The 21,248-nt window shown below is 49.6% G+C and overlaps 1 protein-coding gene across 1 annotated transcript in view; it reads left to right on the forward strand.

Annotated features, from left to right (window-relative positions):
- Positions 1 to 21,248, forward strand: part of ETH_00024765 (cysteine repeat modular protein, putative) — a gene marked incomplete at both ends in the record, with an annotated part of 29,543 nt that overhangs the window by 1,002 nt on the left and 7,293 nt on the right. The window contains 43 exons of the mRNA XM_013375064.1: positions 223 to 1,067; positions 1,449 to 1,684; positions 1,849 to 2,009; positions 2,232 to 3,053; positions 3,420 to 3,443; positions 3,676 to 3,705; positions 4,011 to 4,438; positions 4,617 to 4,944; positions 5,128 to 5,258; positions 5,483 to 5,636; positions 5,843 to 5,890; positions 6,356 to 6,686; positions 6,797 to 6,941; positions 7,074 to 7,496; positions 7,602 to 7,821; positions 7,953 to 8,337; positions 8,461 to 8,638; positions 8,790 to 9,324; positions 9,491 to 9,781; positions 9,968 to 10,240; positions 10,450 to 10,747; positions 10,918 to 11,113; positions 11,288 to 11,591; positions 12,267 to 12,551; positions 12,730 to 12,888; positions 13,019 to 13,183; positions 13,370 to 13,909; positions 14,041 to 14,319; positions 14,452 to 14,697; positions 14,815 to 15,117; positions 15,229 to 15,564; positions 15,687 to 15,908; positions 16,074 to 16,648; positions 16,768 to 17,002; positions 17,165 to 17,575; positions 17,725 to 18,060; positions 18,160 to 18,570; positions 18,714 to 18,845; positions 18,968 to 19,318; positions 19,477 to 19,684; positions 20,063 to 20,396; positions 20,529 to 20,807; positions 20,948 to 21,214. Of these exons, the coding sequence (XP_013230518.1) occupies positions 223 to 1,067; positions 1,449 to 1,684; positions 1,849 to 2,009; positions 2,232 to 3,053; positions 3,420 to 3,443; positions 3,676 to 3,705; positions 4,011 to 4,438; positions 4,617 to 4,944; positions 5,128 to 5,258; positions 5,483 to 5,636; positions 5,843 to 5,890; positions 6,356 to 6,686; positions 6,797 to 6,941; positions 7,074 to 7,496; positions 7,602 to 7,821; positions 7,953 to 8,337; positions 8,461 to 8,638; positions 8,790 to 9,324; positions 9,491 to 9,781; positions 9,968 to 10,240; positions 10,450 to 10,747; positions 10,918 to 11,113; positions 11,288 to 11,591; positions 12,267 to 12,551; positions 12,730 to 12,888; positions 13,019 to 13,183; positions 13,370 to 13,909; positions 14,041 to 14,319; positions 14,452 to 14,697; positions 14,815 to 15,117; positions 15,229 to 15,564; positions 15,687 to 15,908; positions 16,074 to 16,648; positions 16,768 to 17,002; positions 17,165 to 17,575; positions 17,725 to 18,060; positions 18,160 to 18,570; positions 18,714 to 18,845; positions 18,968 to 19,318; positions 19,477 to 19,684; positions 20,063 to 20,396; positions 20,529 to 20,807; positions 20,948 to 21,214 (12,860 nt within the window). The remainder of the gene's footprint in view (positions 1 to 222; positions 1,068 to 1,448; positions 1,685 to 1,848; positions 2,010 to 2,231; positions 3,054 to 3,419; positions 3,444 to 3,675; positions 3,706 to 4,010; positions 4,439 to 4,616; positions 4,945 to 5,127; positions 5,259 to 5,482; positions 5,637 to 5,842; positions 5,891 to 6,355; positions 6,687 to 6,796; positions 6,942 to 7,073; positions 7,497 to 7,601; positions 7,822 to 7,952; positions 8,338 to 8,460; positions 8,639 to 8,789; positions 9,325 to 9,490; positions 9,782 to 9,967; positions 10,241 to 10,449; positions 10,748 to 10,917; positions 11,114 to 11,287; positions 11,592 to 12,266; positions 12,552 to 12,729; positions 12,889 to 13,018; positions 13,184 to 13,369; positions 13,910 to 14,040; positions 14,320 to 14,451; positions 14,698 to 14,814; positions 15,118 to 15,228; positions 15,565 to 15,686; positions 15,909 to 16,073; positions 16,649 to 16,767; positions 17,003 to 17,164; positions 17,576 to 17,724; positions 18,061 to 18,159; positions 18,571 to 18,713; positions 18,846 to 18,967; positions 19,319 to 19,476; positions 19,685 to 20,062; positions 20,397 to 20,528; positions 20,808 to 20,947; positions 21,215 to 21,248) is intronic.

The following is a 21,248-nucleotide window of genomic DNA, read 5'->3' on the forward strand; positions in this document are numbered from 1 at the left end:
ACTGAGGCTGCCTACCTTTTAACAGCATGACCCTTTCTTCAAGGGCTAGTTTGTAGTCTGCTTAGTGCGAAAGGCCTGCAGCATACCACGTGTGTATTAATGCGTTCTTACACGATTACACATATGCATTCCCACATATTGTACTCTGCGCTACGCGTACAGTGTACATATGGTGTACTAATCACTCACGTGTATTCATGTTATTGTATGTGCATGTATCAGACTCACGAGTGCTTGTAAGGGCCCAGACACGCTTTCCGGAGAGTGAAGTTCTGCACTTGCTGAGCAAGTCAGGCCTGATGCGCTTTCACGTAATAACTCGAAAGGTGGCGTCATCAGGAGAGAGAGGCACTTTTCAGGAGCTGGCAGAATCTGTGATAGTTCCAGGATCTTACTGGGATTCGTTAGCAGTGGGAAAAAGAGTGGATTGGTCTGTCACAAGTACCTTCTATAGCCCCTCTGACGAGACTGCCGCTTCGCAGCTCGCGCAGATTCTCACAGGGGAGTCTACGACTCAGGCCATTTGCATATTCCGGTACATGGAGACGGGCAGAGAACGATTTGGCATGGTACCGGGTCGCACGTGCCGTGATTCCATTGGTGTCCTGTTCGTCCTTGCCGTGAAGGCGCACCCGCCTGCCGACTTCGACGGAGCCTCCCAGGGTTTCGATTTATGCGTTTCGCGACGCATATTTCAAGGAGAGAGAGTGCCTGTCGAAGGCTCCACTATAGAGCCGCTGCAAGTGAAGACTCGTGTGACAATAGGCACTCCTTGCGGAGTGGCTAGGGGCCTGGATAAGGGCTTGTGGGAGGTGGCGTTTTACGCTGCGCGGTATCCACAAGCGAGAGGTATTGATGGGCTTCCCACAAGCAGCGACTGCCCGTGGAGAGGATCCCTACAGTTGGGCTCCAAGTGCTTTTTGAAGACAGACGAAAGAGTCAGCAGCCGGTGGGATTTCTTCTCCGCCAACGAGGAATGCAGACATCTCGCAGATGGCTTGGGATTCAACGAGAACGACGCCAGTTTGGCTCTAATTGAAAACGACACAGAGCTTAAACTTGCCGGGGTAAGGAGCCGCACAGGGCATGAGGAGTTAGGACGGTCAGAGATTCTGTATTGCTTCACACTCATCTGGAATTGCTCTTAGGGTTTACAAGCGGTTGTACGTGCTCCATGGGAAAGTGACATTCACCACAGGATTTCTTGAGCCGCAGGGAACCTAGAGCTTGTCTTTTGCGTCGGTGGTCCCGCTTTAGGATGCGATGCCTTGCTTTTGCATCCTTGACGCTTCGTGTTGCTTGTAATGTTCCATTTGTGAAACTACAGCAATAGGTACAGCAACTTGTGCTTTGTGGAGAGCAGATGCATTCTTGTGTCCCGAAACACGGCATTTTGCCCGAAAAGCACACCAACTATTGGTGCGGCTGCGCTGTAATTTTGCATTCAGGAGATGGTGGCAGGCGCCGAAGAATCCTGGATCGGTTTGTTTCAGCCCAGCCAGCTTCCACTGGTCTCTCCTGGGCATGCTAATTTGTACAGACGCAAAGAAGGGGAGTGTCCAGAAGAGGTCTTGAAATTGTCAGACAGCTCGGGTTCTCGCCTTAGCAACATCGTCGCCTCCTGCAGAGCAGCTCGGACCTGGCCAGCGTGGAGAACAGTACTCGAAGGAGGGCGCAAACCTGGGTGAGACTGGGCGGGTTCAGGGTGCACACCATAACTCTATTCGTAAGCAGAATTAGCAGCGCTACGCTGAGTCCCTGTTTTCCCATACATGACTAGCCTTCGGCGTGCCTGGACGGCGTGGGGAGGTTACCAAGCAGACTGTTTTTTTGTATGCGCACGTCCAGGTGGGATCCTCTTTTCTGCAACGGTCACCCAGAAGTCACGAGCGGCGGAAAGTTCGCAGACTGTGCATCTGTGAAGCACGAGGAGCTGGGGCTTTCTTGCTTGCACGCAAGAAGCTGTGATGCATCATACTCCGCCGTCTGCTCTTTAAAACTAAGAACAGGTACGCCGAGTGTGAATGAGTGAAGGCCTAAGCATTCGTTTGTCTCCGGTGCGGTCTTCATTCTCAACCTGCATTTACTGACAGCTCGTCCTGTGTTGCGCTTCTCTGAGAAGGCGTAATGCGATCCGTTGAAGTGTGTACGTACGGCGATGAAGGTCAACGGCCTGTAGCGGACGTTTTCAGCACCAACCATCTACCAGTAGTCCTCTGCATGCGCTGCAGGCCCTGTAATGATGTCAAAGGGAAGCCGTGGGGCCAGGGACCTGCCCTTGGTGAGGTGCACACAGTTGAAAGATTGCCGGCTGCTTCTGGAGCTTCCAGCAGTGGATTGGTGGGGCGAAACACTTGCATTGCGTCCTCCGAGGGACCAGCCCTTCTCGACGGGCTACTTAGCTCTCATGACGTTTTGTGGGTCTGGGGCTTTGCTTGCTGGCCCTTGGCCTCTGAAACACCAAATTGCCATCGGGGAGGACAACGCCTTCCAGGCCTTGCCAGCTGGTGTGTATGAAGTGTGCTACTGCTCTCCAGTGCAAGTTGGTGACTCAGCCATAGCTTGCGTCGATGGTAAGGAGTTTGGCTATCTTCGGGGGCTTCTTCAGATTGACAGCAGCAAAGAGCAGTGCAATGCCTCTCTGAGCACCGGCATAGGAGGCACGGCGACGCGTGCAACTTTGCCAGAAGTATCCCTGAGGCCCCTGCAGAGTTTTGCCGCAGTGTCAAATTTGGACTTGTGGATAGAGCCCCATCCAAACGAATTATCGGGAGAATTAGTTTTCTGCAGAGTCGGCGGAGACAAACTCACGAATGATTCTTGCAAATTTACTGTCCACAGCGAGGCCCCTTCGGAAAGGCCTCTTGTTCTATCCATAGTTCCTGTGAAGGAAGATCAGGCAGATAGTGCGGCCGTGTGCTCAAGGCCTGGAGTCACAATGAGGGTCTCTGTCAACGGAAAAACAGAGGTTCAGGTCACTCCCTTCCTCCCTACAAGCTTCAAGTACGCGATTTGCGGAAACGGATCTATACTGGGAACTTTGATTGTTTCAGGTGGGCTTTAGCGGACCCCGTTTTTTACCGGATATTTTCAGTAGGAGACTGGTCGGTTTCAGCTCCTACCAATTTGTTTCTTTCATAAAACCTAGTTTTATGCTGTTGCGGCTGTCTCTTTGTTACTTACAGCAAAGATAACACCTGGGCAAGATAAGTTTGCTGGTCAGTGAATGGCTGCGGCGCCTGCCAGTCGGAAGGCTAAGCATATGGGTGCAGTTGTTGGGATGCGTAGGGAAGGGGAAGGGCAGCTAAGTATGTAGATGCCATTTAGGGAGCCATTTGTAGTTGTGAGTGACCAAACAGTATTCCTGTTTGTCTGTGTGTGTGTCCGCCTAATTGCTTCCATCTCTTTGTCGCTTTCAGACGGCATCAGCTTTGCGCAAGCGAGTAAGCGGCTGGTCTATTAAACTCTTTAGCCATGCATTGTATTTTGGTGTATGGGTGCCGTGCTACCTGTGGGTAATGACAGCGGCTTCTAACCAGCTTTTGCTTACCAATGCCCGACCGTCTGTCAGTTGCAGCTTCCTGGTCTACCTTCACATGCTCCCCATACTTATGCGTCCGCTTCATGCATGTTTGCATGTTTGTGTGTGTTTCTTGTCTATGTTTGTCACTGCAGAATGGTGGAGGTGGAGCATTCAGCTTAAAAGTAAGAACATCGGTACTTTGGTGGGCAGTGGGAAAACTTCCGTTTTTTCCTGATGGGTGTACTTGAGGGCTCGCCATCGCTTTTTCGTATTCCATATATCCACGCTTTGGTGAATGGCGGAGCTGATGGAATTCCTAAAATGTATCTATATTTTTATGGGTGGCTGGGCTTATAATTGCCCTGGAGCGTGTGAATATGCATTTCTTATTGGTAGCGCAATGATTTAACAGATGGCTGCTGATTTTGTTGCTGTCAACGTTGTCCATCTCATTGAGAGAGCTGGCTTTGGTGTTGCGAGTTCACAGACTTTGTCGTCACGTTTCCAGACAACAAGATAAACAATGCTTTCATTGATGTGGCAGTGGAGGGCTTTAGCTCTAGCTCGAACTCCGACGCTGTTGAGCTAATTGTTGTAACGGCCGATTCTACGCATGACACGAGTTGTGATGGATACCTTGGCAAATTGGCTTCCAACGGCGACAGGTATACGGGCCAGTACAACTCGGAAGAACAGCTGCTGATATTTACGATTCCAGCACCAACTGTGCGAATGAAGTTGTGCCTGATAAGACCTATCTTCTCATTCTACACGGACGTCACGTCGCTGGGGCAGATTCCCGTACCCACTAAACCGGAAAAAATTACGGCTGCAGAGGCTCGGTGCTCTTTGGCCCCGAAAGGAGACTGCGTTATAGGTCTATTCCCCGACCCAGGAACAGTAGACCAGCCATATGTGAGTCGTAATTCTTGATTTTTCTAGAGCCACCAACAGAATACGAGGACGTTCTTTACCTTCACAGCACGAATCCGCTCCAATCGGAGCCGGAGCTAGCAACAATATGTATTTTTTTGTTTCTGGAATTGGCTGACTTAGCAGGGAAATCTTACTTCTGAGGGTGGATGTCTTGCAGTCTGCGTTTTTCCCAAGCACTGTTGCCGTCAAGCTGCTTAAGGGGCAAGTACAGTGCCCACAGGATCCATCAGACCCTCTTTACGATGCTTTTGGTGGCAATCCCAAGAACGCCTCTGCACTTCTGCAGGCGAACGCCCTCTCAATGACGATGACTAACGCTGACGACCGCATGCTACAGTTTTCCGTCCCAGACGAGCTTAAGCAGTGGGTTGCGGAGGTTGGACAGGCAACCATTTGCTTGACTCAGGAAGGGCTGGAAGACCCATCAGATACGTGCTGGGAGAACGAAATGTGCACAATGCGGCTTGGGTATATGAGATGGACAGGTAAGAAGGTATTTAAAGGAAGTTTATGAACGAGCGGGCGTGCAGAGGGGAGACTGAGCTGAGGGCTCCACAATACCTATGATCCAGCTCGTGCCCAAGCTAAATGTGTTTTTGTAATTTGCAGGGCTTTTGTGAGCATGTAGATTCAATATTTGCGGTGGGTTTTGCCTTCGGCTGCTTCAGGCCCAACCAAGGGGTATGAACAGTTTATTTTTTGTTCCCGCGGAAAGTCGTGCAACATCGAAGTCCAAGGAAAGAATATGGAATTTCTCAGTATGCACTTCAGTCGACTCGCAGCGCTTGACACATGTGGGGTGAGCGCGTTTTTCGGAAGAGTTGGCCAAACATTTGGAGTTATGCAGACACTCTTGCTTGGTGCAGTGCCTTCTACTACTCCTAAATACAGTTCGTGGAGACTAAACGGCTTTTGGCTCTCTGGAGTTTTCTCTGTTGAGTGGAATTCATTTTCTGAAAGTGAAGCGTAGGTTTCTTCAATTTGGTGCATACATCTCATTCGATCTTACCTTGTGCTTCACAGAGGATTTCTGGGGAAGGAAGTCTGCCAATATCTGGTACTTTTGACCCCGTAGACCTCTCAAAGCCATCTGATGGCAGCTTCATCCAGACCTCAAGTGACGGCGCCGGTGCTTTGAATGGAAGGCTCCGTGGCGCTTTGTCCGACTCTGCTGGAGGTATGCTTCCCTTTTACTTGCTGAAACGCAGTTCTTTTGAAGGCTGACATTGGGCGTCTTGCTTTGATATCTGACTACAACGGATACTTGTAGCACGTTTAGACGAGGGGAGCCTTCCTTCTTTAGATCTTAGAAGAGCTGTTCGTATTGTTTTTTGTTGGCATCATGTAGGGCTGTAAGGCTTGGGTGAGAGTGCTATGCTTCAGCGCTTGCTGCCTTCCAAGAAGCCTTAGAGAGATCTCCAGATGATGATAGTGAGCTGCTCGGTGACATGCCTCGCGCAAGAAGTTCTGGGCACACATCTGCCAGAGTTGTCTTCGTTCTTAATTCCACGACGGCGCGCGACTCACTCGAACTTTGCTGGAACCCCTCAACCGGCCCAATGCATAATCTTCTGGACCACACCATATCTGTAGGCCACGTCATCTTTGTCAACCGCCCCTTGTTGAGGTGTGAGTCAGACACGAAGCGAGCTTCACAACTGTTAGGTCTCTCACCTTCGGATCCATGTAATTGGAAAGCGGCTTCTCTATAATTGCATCCTTGGAGATTCGTTGCAGATAAATGCTCCGCAGCTAGCGTTCAAGCCCACTGTCGAATGTTGCAAGGATGTAGCCAACAGTCGAGCTGAGTGGACATTTTTCACACATGAGCGTGTTTACTCATGAAGGTTTTCGTGTTTGCTGCAACTACGCGGATGCTTTTCATGTATCGCGCAGCTGTGGAGGTAGTCCCTGCGGATGCTACGGATATAGAGGAGAGGGTCATGAAGATTACAGTGGACGTTGCACTGACTCGCCCGCAAATCCTTGGCTCCGTAAAGGTCTACTTTAAGGATGCCCCAACAGACAAGAACGTGGACACCTGCAATTTTGCAAGGGATGCGGAGAATGGCATGATTTCATCCTATTTGTCGATCAGTGATATTGCAGAAACGGGTGGCGAGACGCTTACAGTAACAGTCGTATCTGCTGTTCCCAAAGCAACCACATCCGTCTGCTGGGTCGAGTTTTTGCTCCCAGGGAGCGTCTCGCAGGACACTCCTTTTACGTGAGCTCGGCACTGCCTTAGCTGTTCTATGGGTTTCTCGACAGTCACTGGAGCTCACTTTGGCACGAATGAGTGCCTCTTGGATTTGCGTCTCGGTTTTTCGCCGTCAGGAGTTACGTTGGAAGGCTCCCAGGGGTTGAAGTCCCCTCGGCCAACCTCGAAGCAGTGTGCAGTCTTGCAGAAGAAGAATGCACTGCGACAGCGTCGCTCCAGTTATCTTCAGCACTCAATGCAAAAGGGGATCCATTACAGACTGTGAGTCAACTTGTAGCTTCTACAGATTGACGAATGGCTTGTCTTATAGGTACTTTTTTCTTCCATTGAAGTGAGGAAACCCTAGACTGGAGCGTTTGTTTTTTCTGCATTGCTCTTTTGTGTTCACTGCAGATTGCGTTGCTTCCTACAAGCATGGTTGTGATGATGGTTCCCTCTGACAGTTGCCCATCTGATCTACGGACTGTCACCCCCGCTACGACTCCGGAGCAAGATGCTTTGGTTGCAGAGAATGTCTCCGGAACGTTCACTGTCGATTCCGTGACAATTTCCGTCAATCGCTCCTCTCCTATCCTCCAGAAACTTGGCTCCGGAGCCCTGTGTGTACAGAATAATAACTGCGAAGACCCTGACTCTGGAAAATGCGTGAAAAGACTTGGAACTGCCAAATGGATCGGGCCCATCGTCCCAACGAGCTTGAGTGCACAAACTTGCACTGAGTTGGAGTCTGGCCGGTGTAACATCACTATCCCGGGATTCGAAATGACTTCGGTGGACTTTTCTACCCCAAGAGTGGCGGTCGCCAGTCGCTGCGGTGTAAGATCCCTAACAACTCGTGTATGGCTATCAGAACTAGGGTTAGCTTCTCCTGGGTGTACATTTTTTATTGTTTTCATTGATGTCCTTGGCTGGAATCTTCAGGACGCGGCCGCAGACATTTGGATCCTAGGAGAGACCATCAGTGTAGAACAAAAAGCAGCAACTGTTGCAATACCTGCAACAGCGGGTTCGGGATTGGCGGTCTGCTGGGATGCCAAGAACGTACAGGGAGTGCAGCCCTCCACGGCTGAAACGGTGGAGAAGGCGCGCTTTAACTTGCAGCTGACTACCATCACATTCCCGCCTTTTCCCGTCATAACAGGTAGGCATCGATTTGTGTTTCGGTAATAGGAGTCAGCAGGCAGGAGCTATGTATGGCAGCCCAGCACTTTTAGTCCAGATGACTCTGTGTTCCGCTCATTGAGTCTACCTGCTGTCGCTGTTCCACCACAGGGCTCTCTATCTCCAGAAAATCCATGGTTGCGGCCAGTGTCTTTATTGAAGTAAATGCTCTTTTGGTTAAAGAAGCAGCTCAAGCGTTTGGGCGTCAGGTACCAGATCAGGGTATTTGGTGCGGCATGGCCAGAGCGCCATTTACTGACGGTTCCAACTGTGCCTCTAGCAGTCTATTGTCTCTTCGTCAACCCAAAGAGACTACAATCGAGATACAACCTGTCCGAAGCCGCCGTGAAGGCTCAGCTGAAGAGAGTGGAAATGGCTCAGTCAACGCTTCAGTGGCCGTCATGTCCTTCGAGGTGGAGTCAGCTGCAGAGCCATATACGTATTGCTGGAAAACTGTTTTTTTCGGTCCCAAATCCACAGTCCTGAACACAACATGGTGAGGCGCGAATGGATTCCTGGCCTTCCTGTTTGTCACTCTACAAGCTCCATTATTTTAGTCTGCACGTCGTAGTCACACTGCACACATAAGTGGCTTTATTTTTTCAATCTGTTTGTGCAGGACACCACTGATAAGCGTCCCGGGGCCCGTCGCGGCGAAACTAGGAGGGACGGGATCGGAGACAGCCGTCTCACTGGGTTTCGTTCCATGCATGTCAAGCACAGCATATTCTGCCAGCTGTTACTTCAGTGTAACCCCCTCACAACCTAATGACTCTTCGCTTTTTCCTCATAACGAGGTCAGTGCACAAGGAGACGTACTGCGTATCTTTAAAGAAAGACTAACGTCTGTTGCCGAAAACCAGTATTTTTGTGCTTGTAGACTGCCCCGTTATGCGTACTATTTTCACTCTGACACTGCGTGTCTGTTCCCAATTTGCATAACTTCAGCCATGGATTATTTCCAGCCAAGCAAGTGTGTTTTTGCTTCCTGGGGACTCCGGGTGTCCGGATGAGGATAGCAATATCTATGAGACGGCAGCGGCCCCGAACCTCTCCCAGGTGGACGCCGACGCGGCTTTGCGTCTTTCAGCTGAGCTCGAAGCAGACGATTACGTGGCTTACAATTTCGGAGATGCAAGGAAGTGGCTTTCCAAGAATGGTTCAGCAACGATATGCTGGAGGGACGACACAACACGCAAGCTAACTGAAATTGCAAGAGCACTTTGGCTGGGACCTCTCTACCCAAGAGAACCCTTAAAAGTAACGTGCCCTCAGAATGCTGCATGCCCAATTACAATTCAAGGGAAGAACCTCACGGAGTTGGACCATTCCTTCAGTAGGGTGGCTATACTCCAGGCTTGCGGGACAGCGCAGGGCATCGGAACAGCAGAGCTGCGGTCGGCCAACGTTGGGTCTACAAGTTTTTTAAAAGTAGGGTCTAGCGTGCGAAGAGAATTCGTGACGGATCGGGATTTGCAGCCTGGTATGCCCATAGCTCTTACACTCGTCTATTTTCATATTTGTGCCCCATAGTGGAGAAACGAGCGAGACTTTTGTTGCTGACTGCAAGCCCTGTAGTTCGTTAGAGCTTACTGAAACTTTTCAGTGGACTGCCGTACTGCTATGTACGTCTGCTGGGATACCCTCAGTGCATTTTTGGGCATTGCCTGGAAAGGCGTTTCGCACTGACTGCAAAGGCGGCACTGCCTTGGAGTTTATTGAAGCCAAGTGGGTGGACTCACGAAACTTCTGTGGCGAGGTGGACGTGGCTGACATTCTAAACATGAACTGCAGAGGAAGAAGGAGCTGCAATTTCGTGCCGTTGGCTCAAGAGCCCATCAGATTTGGCGAGGTTCACATGATCTCCAAACATTTGATGATTCCGGACACATGCGGTGACACTGGCTCTCGAAAACTGGTGGGAGTCTATCATTGTTTCGGTACGCTACCCATCTAGTTAACGAAGCGCACCGACGGAAGTGCGCATCTGACCATGTGACAGACAAAAGGTTTTTCAAAAGTCTGAAAACTGGCAGTTAGTTCATCTACTTGCGTCAACGCACTTGCAATCACATCGAGCTACAGCGGCTGTAAGGGACAGCCTTTATTGGTGCTTGCTTGTTCAGAAGCAGAAGTGTCTACAGACGGCGAGCGCTCTGTTGAACAAGGCATGGTTCCAATGATGCTGGAGCTTTTCAAAACATCCAAATCGGCCAGTGAAGATAACGCTGCCAATAGTGACGGAATTTCAGACGATAGTATTACGTTCTGGGTCCCCTACGGCGCGGCTGGCTTGTACCATATTTGCTGGAATCCGGAGGTCGCGCGCAACACAGATCCGTCAGCGTATTCAGAGTCCTTAGGAACATTAGAAATCTTGCCTCTTCTGACTATCATTGGTGAGTTTCCCCACTGCTACGTTTTCTGCGCTTGAAGCTGCTAGTGCGGCACGTAGCAGCCGAAGGTCCACTATGTGTCATTCATAGTGGGCACAAATAGCCAAGGCACTCACCGTGGTACCCCCTACCGGGGCAACACGCATATAAACGGGGATACGCCTGGTTAGGCCTGTCGGTTTTGTGTGCGTTTTGTACTGACTGTCCTGCAGATCAAGCTGTTTTCTGTCCGGACGACGACGTGACTCATTGCAGCTTGGAAATAACTCTGGGAGCGCAGGAGGATATGCGCGATGGACAGTCTCTGACTCTAGTGCTTGCTGAGCAGGATGGGCACGACACATGCGATGGTTTAAATATAAAGGATATGCATGCAATCAAGCCGCATTCGTCGACGTGGAATACGGAAAACTCCACGATGGAACTGTCCTTTTCAACGGAGCTTCCAACTGAAAGCCACAAGCTTTGCGTTATTGCAGTCGATGCAAATGCCTCGACTACAGGATCTCCGTACGCGTGGCACTTTTTCACATGCATTGTGTTGCTTGAGTTGCCACAGCAGGAGAGTTGACTGCAACAGTTAGTTTTTACGGACATTTGCTCCTTGTGCTGATTTTCCTGTCACAGGATTAGTTGGGGCAGAGTGGAGCAGAACAAGTGTGTTTTCATTTGCTGTTCAGGCAGTACGTAGGGAACATACCGGGGAATTCTGCTCCCACAGGGCTTACTGACGGCGAAGCAAACTGTTCGGATGACCCCACTCAACCATGCGAAGTGAAACTTGTTGGTGAAAAAGTATCTACTTACTACACGTTAGACAATCGCGTCCCGGAAGAAGATGAGAGAAGCCCTTCCTTTGATGCATTTGACAACCTGGTGAGCAGAGCATTCACCCGCTTTCTTTCGTTCGGTGACAAAGGTCTGCAGACGTGATGGTCGCTTCATCTCTGTTATAGTGTGGTGGAAGTAATTGCAGTAGCCACGATGGAGGGGTCCCATTTTAATTGTAAGAGCAATAAGTGGGACTTCCTTTTTGTGGATTTATCGCAGCGCCCCTATCTTGATCCGCATTCAAACCTTTACGCCTTACGAGGCAATGTCGCTTGCCCTTCTAGCGTGACGGATGAGTCCTATGCCACGGCTACTGAAACCCCAACTAACGACGTGGCTAAGCTGGTGCTTAAGACCCCGGAAGTGGACACACTTATTTTTGGCGTGACTGAAGAGCAGATAACATGGCTACGGTCACTGGCTGGAGCAACGCTGTGTTGGACAATGTCCTCTTGCCTAAACGACTCTCTAAAGAACGGCTCGAGGCCATGCACAAAAAAGGTCGGAGTGCTCCTCTGGTCTGGTGAGCGTTTAAGAGACTTCAGAGTGTGAAGTCATGTAATAAAAAATCACCTTGGCAGTAAAACCGATTCCGTATCCTTTGTCAGCTTGCCCCTTAGAGGTTTGTGCTGCATAGTCACCGTATAATATTAAATGATAGCATTAGCGGCGTCCCTTCGTCTCCCCTACACATCCGTGCTTTGCACCAGTGCTTTGCAGCCTGTGCTAATTGCCGCTGCGCGAGCCGCTGCATTGATTTTTGGCATATCTGGTTGCACCTCAGGCCCCTTCATTGAGCGCCCTCTCCCTGTAGTTAGGTGCAGGCTATCTGAGCCTTGTGCATTCATCGTATCTGGCTTCAATTTGGCGCTTTTTAATCACCAGCAAAGTCGGGTGGCATTTGTGAAGTCATGTGGGGTGAGCCGGCAAGTAGTGGCATTCTGCAGGCAAGTTAGCTAAGACCTTGAAACCACGCGAAATTTCCGAGGGCCATTTTTCCGTGCATTTGCAGAGCTCCGAGGGACCAGGTATTGGCTTGGTAACGGAGTATCCTCGAGGGTACAATTCAAGAGCTGGTAAGCCCCACTCCGGGCAAGTAGAACGCCTCTGGAGTGTGTTTGCTGCTGCTGGAGCGGCTGGGGCATTTGTTCCTGTAGGGAGCTTTTATCAATTGTGCTGCTAATTCCGAGGTGTTTAGGTGACGCGCCAAGCTACCTGGATCTCGGGTATAGGGCTGCGGAGGCCTGGAGAGTAAAAGAGTCACAGACGCATAAGCGGTTACAGAGGGGGCAGCAAATCAAGAACAGTTTCGTCTCGTTTGTACAGGAGGCAGAGGAGGAAGACCGTGTTTCAGTTCAGAGCATGACCGCAATTGCGCCTCAGCCAATAGAAGCCAACTTGGCTGTCTGTTGGAACCCCTTGCGCACGCCAACGAACAACTTGGCAGATTTTACCCTCCAAATCGGCGTGGCTTTGGGCTACGGTAGGCGTTTTGGCTAGTTCCGTCTCAGTCTTTCGTCCAAAGCTGTGCTGTTTCGCAAGTAGTTTGCAGTGTATTGCTGACCAGCCTACGAGAAGCCAGTAGCCGTTCCGTAGGTATCTTACTGTCTCACTGCCAGTTGATACGAATGAATTCCGCGTGCTGTGATACTTCTACGCAGGTGTGGATGAGATCACTGCGTTCTGCACATCCGGCTCATTGTGCAACATCAACGTTGTTTCAAAGGGCACACTTTCAACTGTTGCCGCTCCAAAAATAAGGGCTTTCAAAGGAATGTGTGGAGATGAAGCTGGCGTACCAACTGAGCTCCCTAATCAAGGTGCGGAGGAACACTGCCTAGCAGAATACAAGACGGTTTTTTTCTGAGCTGTGTTGCTAAGCTTGATTTTGCGCCACGCTTGTTTATTGTGTACTAAAGATCAGTCTCTTTTTTATTTGGGCGCTTCCAGGGCAGTTCACCCGAGTCAAGGGAGAAAGGTATTCTTTTCCATCACCAGTACAAGCTGGGCAGCCGAGTCTTACGACCTATGAACTGTGTTGGTGCGATGAATTTTCGACGCCTGGCTGTCAAACAACCAACTACAGCGAACGCGTTGGATCTCTGCAGGTTCAGTGTGAGTCATAAAAATTCACAGTGCGGCTGCTGCCTCGTAGCATATGGCTGGTTGTTTAGTACCGTAGCTGGAAAACCACAGTAGTTTATTCCTTAGACAAGTAGGGTCACTAAGGCACTTACGGAACGTCCAGGCGATATCGTTTAATGGTTCATACCTGGATACTGCTCTGTATTTTTCCTTCAGCGATGCAGCAGCTGGAAGTGGCGTGCGTAAAAAATTCAAGCGGCCGCTGCAAGATACGCTTCCCTTCCACTATGCAGGCAAAGGCATACATATATTTCTCCCAAATGACCAGCGCCTCACCATCGACATGTGTCACTCCGCTTCTTGGAATATCAGCAGAAACAGGGGCTATCGTAGATGATTTTGTTGAGCTCAGCGTCGAGTTCAGCGAACTACAGGCTGTAGGCCTTGTTGACAAAGCCCTGGCAATTTGCTGGATTCAACAGGAAGGGGCTTTTGGTGGTACTATTCCTAATTGGGCCGGCTCGTTCCTTGGTAACCTGATTTACGTTGACGGTAACGAGAGTTCTAACGCTCTCTATGCTGGCTTACTCGCTAATATCCGCATTGCCGTCGTAGGCATGGCTGCGAGCCAAGTGTCAGCCGACAGCTTGCCTGCTTTTCTACGCCAGCTTTACCTAAGGGATGCAGACAAGTGCGGACTTTCACCATCTACGATATCAGTCCCTCTCGCTGCGCAGACAGTAGAGACATCAAAAGGTACGCCGGAACCGCAGCAGCCTTGCTGAAGCTCACGAACAAGGCTTCATCTGAGCCTAGGAGCGGCATTTACCAACAATGTATATATGTGCAGCTGGTTCACACGTGAAATTGCTTTGTCTCCTTCTCAGGGAAATCAAAGAGCCAAATCAGTTTCGCAACATCAGATATTGTCAAGCTGACAACCATGAAGCAACTCTCCCTTTGCTGGTGCTATGATAACCACACGAATTGCAGCAAAGAGGAAGATTTCAACTCTGAAATTACGAAGTTACAGGTCTATAGTCCAGTCGCAGGAGTATCACACGAATGTACCTACGACAGCACTTGTCTCATGCGTATCGACGACATTCCTCTTAGGAAGCCTGTGTCATTCACTCCACAGCTTGTCATTCGGTCGAATTGCTCAGGTGAGCAGCTTACCGTACAATGAGATAAATCTTTACCCAAACAGTTTCTAATCCAGACAATGTGGTAAAGGTCACGGGCCCGCAAAAAGAGAAAAAGCGCAGTTTTAAAGCGCCTTCTGTGATGTTTTCCAGAAGAGTCGGCAAGTGCTGAGCTCCCAGATGGTGGAGTGATGTCCTTGCGGTCACAAACAACAAAGGGTGGGACAACACGCTCGACCACCGAGTCTGAAGAGCACTATTATGGCTTCAGTTCTCTTGTGAATCGGAAGAAGGCGCTAAGTGGAATTCCGCAGTTGCAGAAGAGAATCTGCTACTGCACTGATTCAACAGTATGCACGCCGGACCGTCTGATGGATATTGGACAGCTGACAATTAACGGTGTGCTTTTTGCAGAGAGGCTTACCATCATTTCAACACCATGGAGCAGTATCATGACCGTTAATTTTCAGCTCACTTGTTGGAAGTGTGACTGTCACGCTTTCTGTGTGTGTGCAGACGTGTGGAACGGCGAGTTGCTGGTGGTCACTTTGAGCCGTGTCAGCGTTCCTTTCAATGTGAAGAGTCCACTGAATCAGCAAGATAGCCAGCGCAAGCTAGTGGTTACGCGGGGAGACGTTTCTCTCCCCTGCAAAATAGAGAATTCCGACTCGTGTAGCTTTAGCTTCAAGGACTTCGCGAAGGACACATGGGAATCCAGAGATGCAGCCACCCTCGAGTACTACGATTCTAGCCTTCCTAAAGACGTCGTCGACAGTCGGCCAGTTCCATATGTCGCGATCGCCTATCTAATCCCTTCAGGTGCGTAGTAGTCCGTGCAGTAGGTTTGAACTCCAAGTAGACAAGTTTGCGCATCTTGACTCAGTAAGCCAAAACCATGGCCTGTTGTTTTTCTCGCTTGCTCATTACCAGGCCCAAGGAAGGATAATTATGAGTTTTACTGTCGTGTTGGCGGCGCCTGCGAGGCCACAGTAGATGTGGTGAATTGGACAAAAGAAGACAAAGTAGCTTTGGTTTCCCACTGTGGTGAGGAGCACGTGGGCAGCGTTGGTTTCTTTAGTCAGGTTGCAGAAGCCGCCCGTGGCAGATCAAGTTCCATCTTGTTCAGATGGACAGACCCTTTGCAGCTTTCAGCAGCCCAAATGCAGGAGGGACTCGAACTTTGCTGGAAGGCAGTTAGGGATATGGAGCAGTCGAGGGATTCTATCACTGCTTACTCGTTGAAATTTGGCACGATGCTAATCGCAGGTGAGGGAATTTCCCACCAGTATTTTCATTATTGCTCTTAAGCAAACATATGGAGCTACAGATCTGCAGTTGCTTCACAGATACACAGGACTTGTATATTGTGAGTACAAGTTGCTTCTCAGGCATATTTCCTGACCAAAATGCAACTTGCTACATCGGGGAGAGGTGCACAATTTTGGGTCTCAAAGGTCAGCACCTCTCTGTCAGCGAAGGCGTGGCATTGCTTCACGGAGGATGCGGCACACAGGGCACTGCATGGAGCGGAGTTCCTGAGGGCGGGCTCATGCATACGGATACTGTAGAATCCAGCAATATATCAGTCTCGCTACCAGAAATTCTTCCAGGTTCGCGCCTCTTCTGTGTACTCAGTTTATTGTTCTTCCCCCTCCTGTAATGTAAACGAGCAATTGACCTTGTGAGCGCTAGTTAGGTTTGAGGATGCACTACATAAGTATTTTTCTCCCTTGAGGGAAAAAGTGCTGCTGGGAAGTTGTGTGTGTGTAACGCAGTGTTGGGTACCGATTCTCTCGAAATATGTGGCTGTAGTGGAACTCAGTGCACCCAATTGCAAGACTACGGGTGGCCTGTAGGAACGCTGAAATTGAAGGGTCCAGCTTCAAAGGCACGCCACGTGGAAGTTTTTGCAGCGTCGGACATTCTCCTGCCTTTGAACGGAGATTTCGATGATAAGTTTTACTTACTGCTTAAAAAGGGGGACAGTTGTGAAACAGGTGCACCTGACCCTGCATGGAGTTTGCAGGGCTTCGCACCGATCAGCAACGGCGTGGCAACATGGGCGCCTTTTAGCAAAGGCGAGGGTGTTCTTTCGGTGTGCCTGTGCCACGACACGGTTGCGGGGCTGTCAGATCCGTTTGGGGATTCACAAACTTCTGATGCAGTTTGTAGAGACGCATCAATGTACGCATTGAAAGTGGGACAGGTCTTCGTAAATGGCCCACTTGTTCAAGAAACGCCATCCACATGCCGCCGAGGGTCTGTCTGCTACATCACTATTCGTTACATTGCAGTGGATTCTGGCGCAGCCAGGCAGCAGTGGGCGTCAAGTCAGATTTACCTGCAAAAAGTAAGTCAACAGAGCCTTATGGGGAAGCAAACAACAAATACACCGTTTTAGCCTCTTCCTCACCCTCTGGAAAATGTGTTCATGCGAAAGCACCGTGCGGCTGTTTGCAACTAATACAGGAGGATTGCAGAGAATATGGGACGGTTCTCCATTCGGGTGGTTCCTACATTAGCGACACTGCAGCCAGCGAGCCAGTGACATCTCAAGACGCGGAATATCCTATCACCTACGTAGTTAGGGAGTCTGTTTTCATGTTTCATGACAATGTGGACCTGGGAGCAGGAAGGTATCAAATGTGCTGGAAGCACGATAACGCCACAAGTGGTGTGGCCGTCGGGACCTTCACTGTGGAAGGTATGTCGAATCAAACTCAGGTCACCTGAAGGGCGCGCCCTTTCAGAAGAAGTCTACGTGTGCAGCCAGCTTACATTTATGGCATAATCACGGTGTATCAATGTGGCAGTCCGTGTATTCTGCTCATATTTTAGCTTTTTCGTACGCCTCCTCCAATTGCAGGTCCATTTACATCGGAGGAGATATTGCCAGTTGTGGTTGGCAAAAGTTTCAGAGTCCAAGTTGCAATGAGCACCGTTGTTTCCCAAGAGGAAGCAGCAAACTACCGGATCCGGGCGTACCCTTACAAGGGGGATGACATCTTTAATAATTATGATTGCAAACAGCAGAGCGACCTTTATTCTACGCCGAAGGCTTTTGAGGATTCACTTTCCACAGGGCCTCCTACAGGCATTAAGGATGGCGAGATGGGCAGCATTCTTTTGTGGGAGGATGTGCTCGTTATCGTTGACGAATTATCAACAAAAGCCGCCGTGGGTGACCTGTTTGCCATTTGCTTCTGTGACGGAAACATAATGGGGTGCTCAGCAGCAGATCATTTCCAGGTTCTTGTACAGGCCTGGGAATTGTCAGGTGCGTTGCACAGCAAAGATGATAGGGTGGGCTCAGCTGATAGGATTTTGGTTAAATCACAAGGGTGACCATTTGATGTTTTTGCTGCTCTGAGAGGCAAGCTCCCCCAAGCGGTATTGAGTCACTTACGGATGCTTCGCTTGTCTCAGGGCCGAAACCCCTAGAATACGACTCGCCTCCACGTTATCGGGCAGGTGTTCGATTCCCCCTCGGCATTGAGGGGGTTCGTTTGAGCGAAAATCCAGTAATAATGCTGTCACCGTCATTCGATGTTCTTACGGGTACTCATTTTACTTGTCGTAGCTCAGAGAAGCCACTGATGACCACATTCATCGGCACCGTCTCGAATGGCGGAACCTTGGCAACGTTTGAAGATATCTATCCTCCATTCTCAATCGAACAGGGACTTTTTTGTTGGTGTCCTGGTGAAGACTGCTCAGCTGCAGCTAATTTCACTATACAGCTTGGCCGTTTTGCCGTAGCAGGTACGTTGTGCTGCAGTACACATTTTAAGTGTTAGGGTGAAAATGGAGGAATATGCCTCCCGTTGTATGCACAAGCTATCCGCTCTCGATTTTTTTCAGGTCCCGCTTTCATTATACCACAGATAGTGGTTGGCAGCTACTTTACCGTGCAGCTGACAGGACCGACGCTTCAAAGCAGTGATTCCATTACGATTCGCGGTCCAAATGACAACTGTGGCGAAGCTGGAACGGAAAACATGGACCCTGAATTTATAATGTCTGAGGAGGGTCGCACGTTGAACAGCTTGGGTACCGTTGAGGCATTTTCAGAATCAGAAAATAAGATTACGGGCGAGACGGAATTGATTTGGGTTTCTTGGGCAATGCGCGTTAAGGAATCAGTGGAAGGGAGGTTGAAAATATGCTATTGTACCTCAACGGAGTCTGCCTGCGGGTCTGCGGGAAGCGTGTCAGTACTAGCTGGATACCTAGAGACGCGTGGTCCTTCTAAGGGGAATGTCGAGCTGGTTGGTGAGTTTCTTCATGCCGGCATGTTGTGCTCCACTTTGTTTTGGATGTATCTTTGCTGACGTCGATGTGTGCATGTTGGGCCCAGTTGAGCAAGATTTCCGCGTTCTATCGTGCTGTTGTCTGCGTTATTTTCCAATACTCAGCTTCTGATGAGCATGGAGAATACCTTATAGTCCGGGGGACAAATCTGTCAACACGGAACCTTCTTAGGTATTTTCAGTATGCAGAAGAAGGGGAAACAACTGCGGAAGAAGAGGCTAGTATCTGCTCAGACCGTAAGTATTTCGTTTCGATCTATTTGTATCGACTTTCCTGGGCGGGGATCCGGAGTAGTTTGCGCTCTTTGCGCTGTGTCTGCACAATGCTGGGATGCGTTGCGTGTTGCACGTATTTGCAGCACTTCATTTGAACGAAGGAATTACGACGTTCCCTGATGCTGTAAACTCGGACGGAACGGAACAGTATTTCTCCGTAACGGTTGCTGTGGGTAAACAGTATGTTGCTTGCTGGTCTTTTGGTGATGACACGTCGTCTGTGGCAACATCAATGGCGCGTTCGAGAGTTGCTCCAAGCTTCGTCTCGACTGAAGATTTGTTACGTGTTAGAAGAAATTTTACAGAGAAAGATGGGCCGGATTTTTCTCCCCCGTTCGAACCAGAACACTATATGCTGGCCTCTCTAGACGAGATATCGGCACCGGCGGCTGACTCTAAGACCTGGTTTTTTGTGTCTCTTTTCTCGCAAACAGGTATACGTTTCTTCCCCATTCCCTAAACCGTATAAAGTGCATTGTTAAAGCAGCTTCTGTGGCTGCTACCTCCAAGGGCATTTCAATCATAAATCAGGTTTGTTCTTTGAGCAGCAGGTTCTTAATTTTTCGCGGGGCGTTGTTGTCTGTCGGCTCAGGTTTTCAACAAGGCGTCCACAACGTGGTTCTAGGACACGAAGATACAGTAGTGATTAATGGAGTCATAAATGCTACTGATACATATGAACCAGTGCTTGGACTAAGCCGCGAAACGAGGGAGTGCTCTGAAATATTTGAAAATCCGGATTTACAGAGCAGTATTGGCATAACCACTGCATCTGTGTCGGAAAACCGCATGGTTCTTCGGTAAGCGTAGGAAGTTCTCAGATACGTGTATTTAGATGGATTGCTGTTCACGAAAATAAGTAGTCTCGGACGAATAAACGAAGCGCTCTCTGTGAAGTAGTCAGCATTCGCCACACTTTGCTCACAAGAGGAAGAGCAGAAGCCGTCAGGAGGCCACTGTAGGCACTTGCGGAGCCTGGAAACCTGCTCTAGAGTCGGAGTTTTGTTGGGTGTTGCCTAACCGGCTACTTAGCTGCTCATTAGGTGCCTATTCGACCTGAGCACTGTAGAAGAGCTTTCGACATAGACTCCTTCCCACGTGGCAACGCAGAACAGGGCTGGCCGGATCCCCACTGGGATTATATTTTGCGTCTCTGGACGTATTGGTGTCGTCCGCAGGATGGAGCCGTCACAAGAAGCGGGCTGGCACAAGATTTGCATCAAGAATACCAGTGCTTCTGTAGTTTTTGATGCTGGGACGGTCGAGGTCATTACCTATTTCCTGAAGTCCGGTATGGACATGTATGATACGCACAGGACATTTGTTCTACCTTGCGTCACAGGGACGAAAGATTCCCAGAAGGAGCAAGTAAGGGAAGTACCATTAGTTTGGTTGCCAGATGGTACTGGCTTGTGGATGGCGGAGATCGTTGTAGGAAATCCGGGGACAGAGACGGAGTACTCAACGCTGCATGTCCATCCAACACCTTCGGAGAATTTCCGCGAGCTGCCGGTACGTTGGAGGGAGTGATCACGATTTTCAGAAAAGATATACTGCGTAAAAAATGGTTGTGTCGAGTTGTCATTGAGCCTCTCAGGGAACAGGCGCGTTGTTCTTGCGTACTTTCTTGCTTTTTTGATTTAGCAACTGCGAAACGTGCTAGCGTGCCACGCAACGAAGGATCAGCAGGTCCTTGTTTTGGGAGCAACGCACATGCTGGTGCTCGACCCGAAACAGCCACAGTCACATACTTTGGTCAACCATGGTGTACTGTACCCAGCGGATTTGACCAGTGCGGGCGACCAAGTCTTTGTTACAAACTTTGATAGTCACTTGATCACGTCATTTAGTGTGAAGAACCCGGAAAAAATAATTTTTTACGAGCCAACGAATCCAACGCTGCTTTCAGCTGGAGGAATCCAGGTTAGAGTTCACTTTTTGCGCATTCAGCTTTGTGTAAGGTCCTTCTTCCTGCCACTTGAGGCTCATTTGTTTGGCAGGAAGAGTAGAACTGCGATTTTAAAGTTCCTCTGGCTGTCGTGTTTGCACTGTTGCTTTTCTAGGCAATAGAAAACATTGATGGCAGTGAAACTTCTGTATTTGTCGCCGACACTGTGGGGGGCATCATAGGCAGGCTTAAGGTCTTGCCAGATGACCTGGAAAAGACTATTCATGGAGGAAAGATAACTAGAGAATGGACTTCAGTTTTCGGAACACAGAAGTCTGACTTCAACAGTGCGGAGGGTGTAAGCCGCCCGTTCTGCGTTGCAGAGTTCATCACGCCATATTCTATGCAGGAAAATATGAATCCTCTGCTTGTCGTTGGAGAGGTAAGCCATTAGCGATGAGGTGCCCTGACGGAAC

Source organism: Eimeria tenella, genomic scaffold (assembly GCF_000499545.2).
Source record: "Eimeria tenella Houghton genomic scaffold, Eth_scaff25, whole genome shotgun sequence".
In the NCBI taxonomy this organism is placed as follows: domain Eukaryota; phylum Apicomplexa; class Conoidasida; order Eucoccidiorida; family Eimeriidae; genus Eimeria; species Eimeria tenella.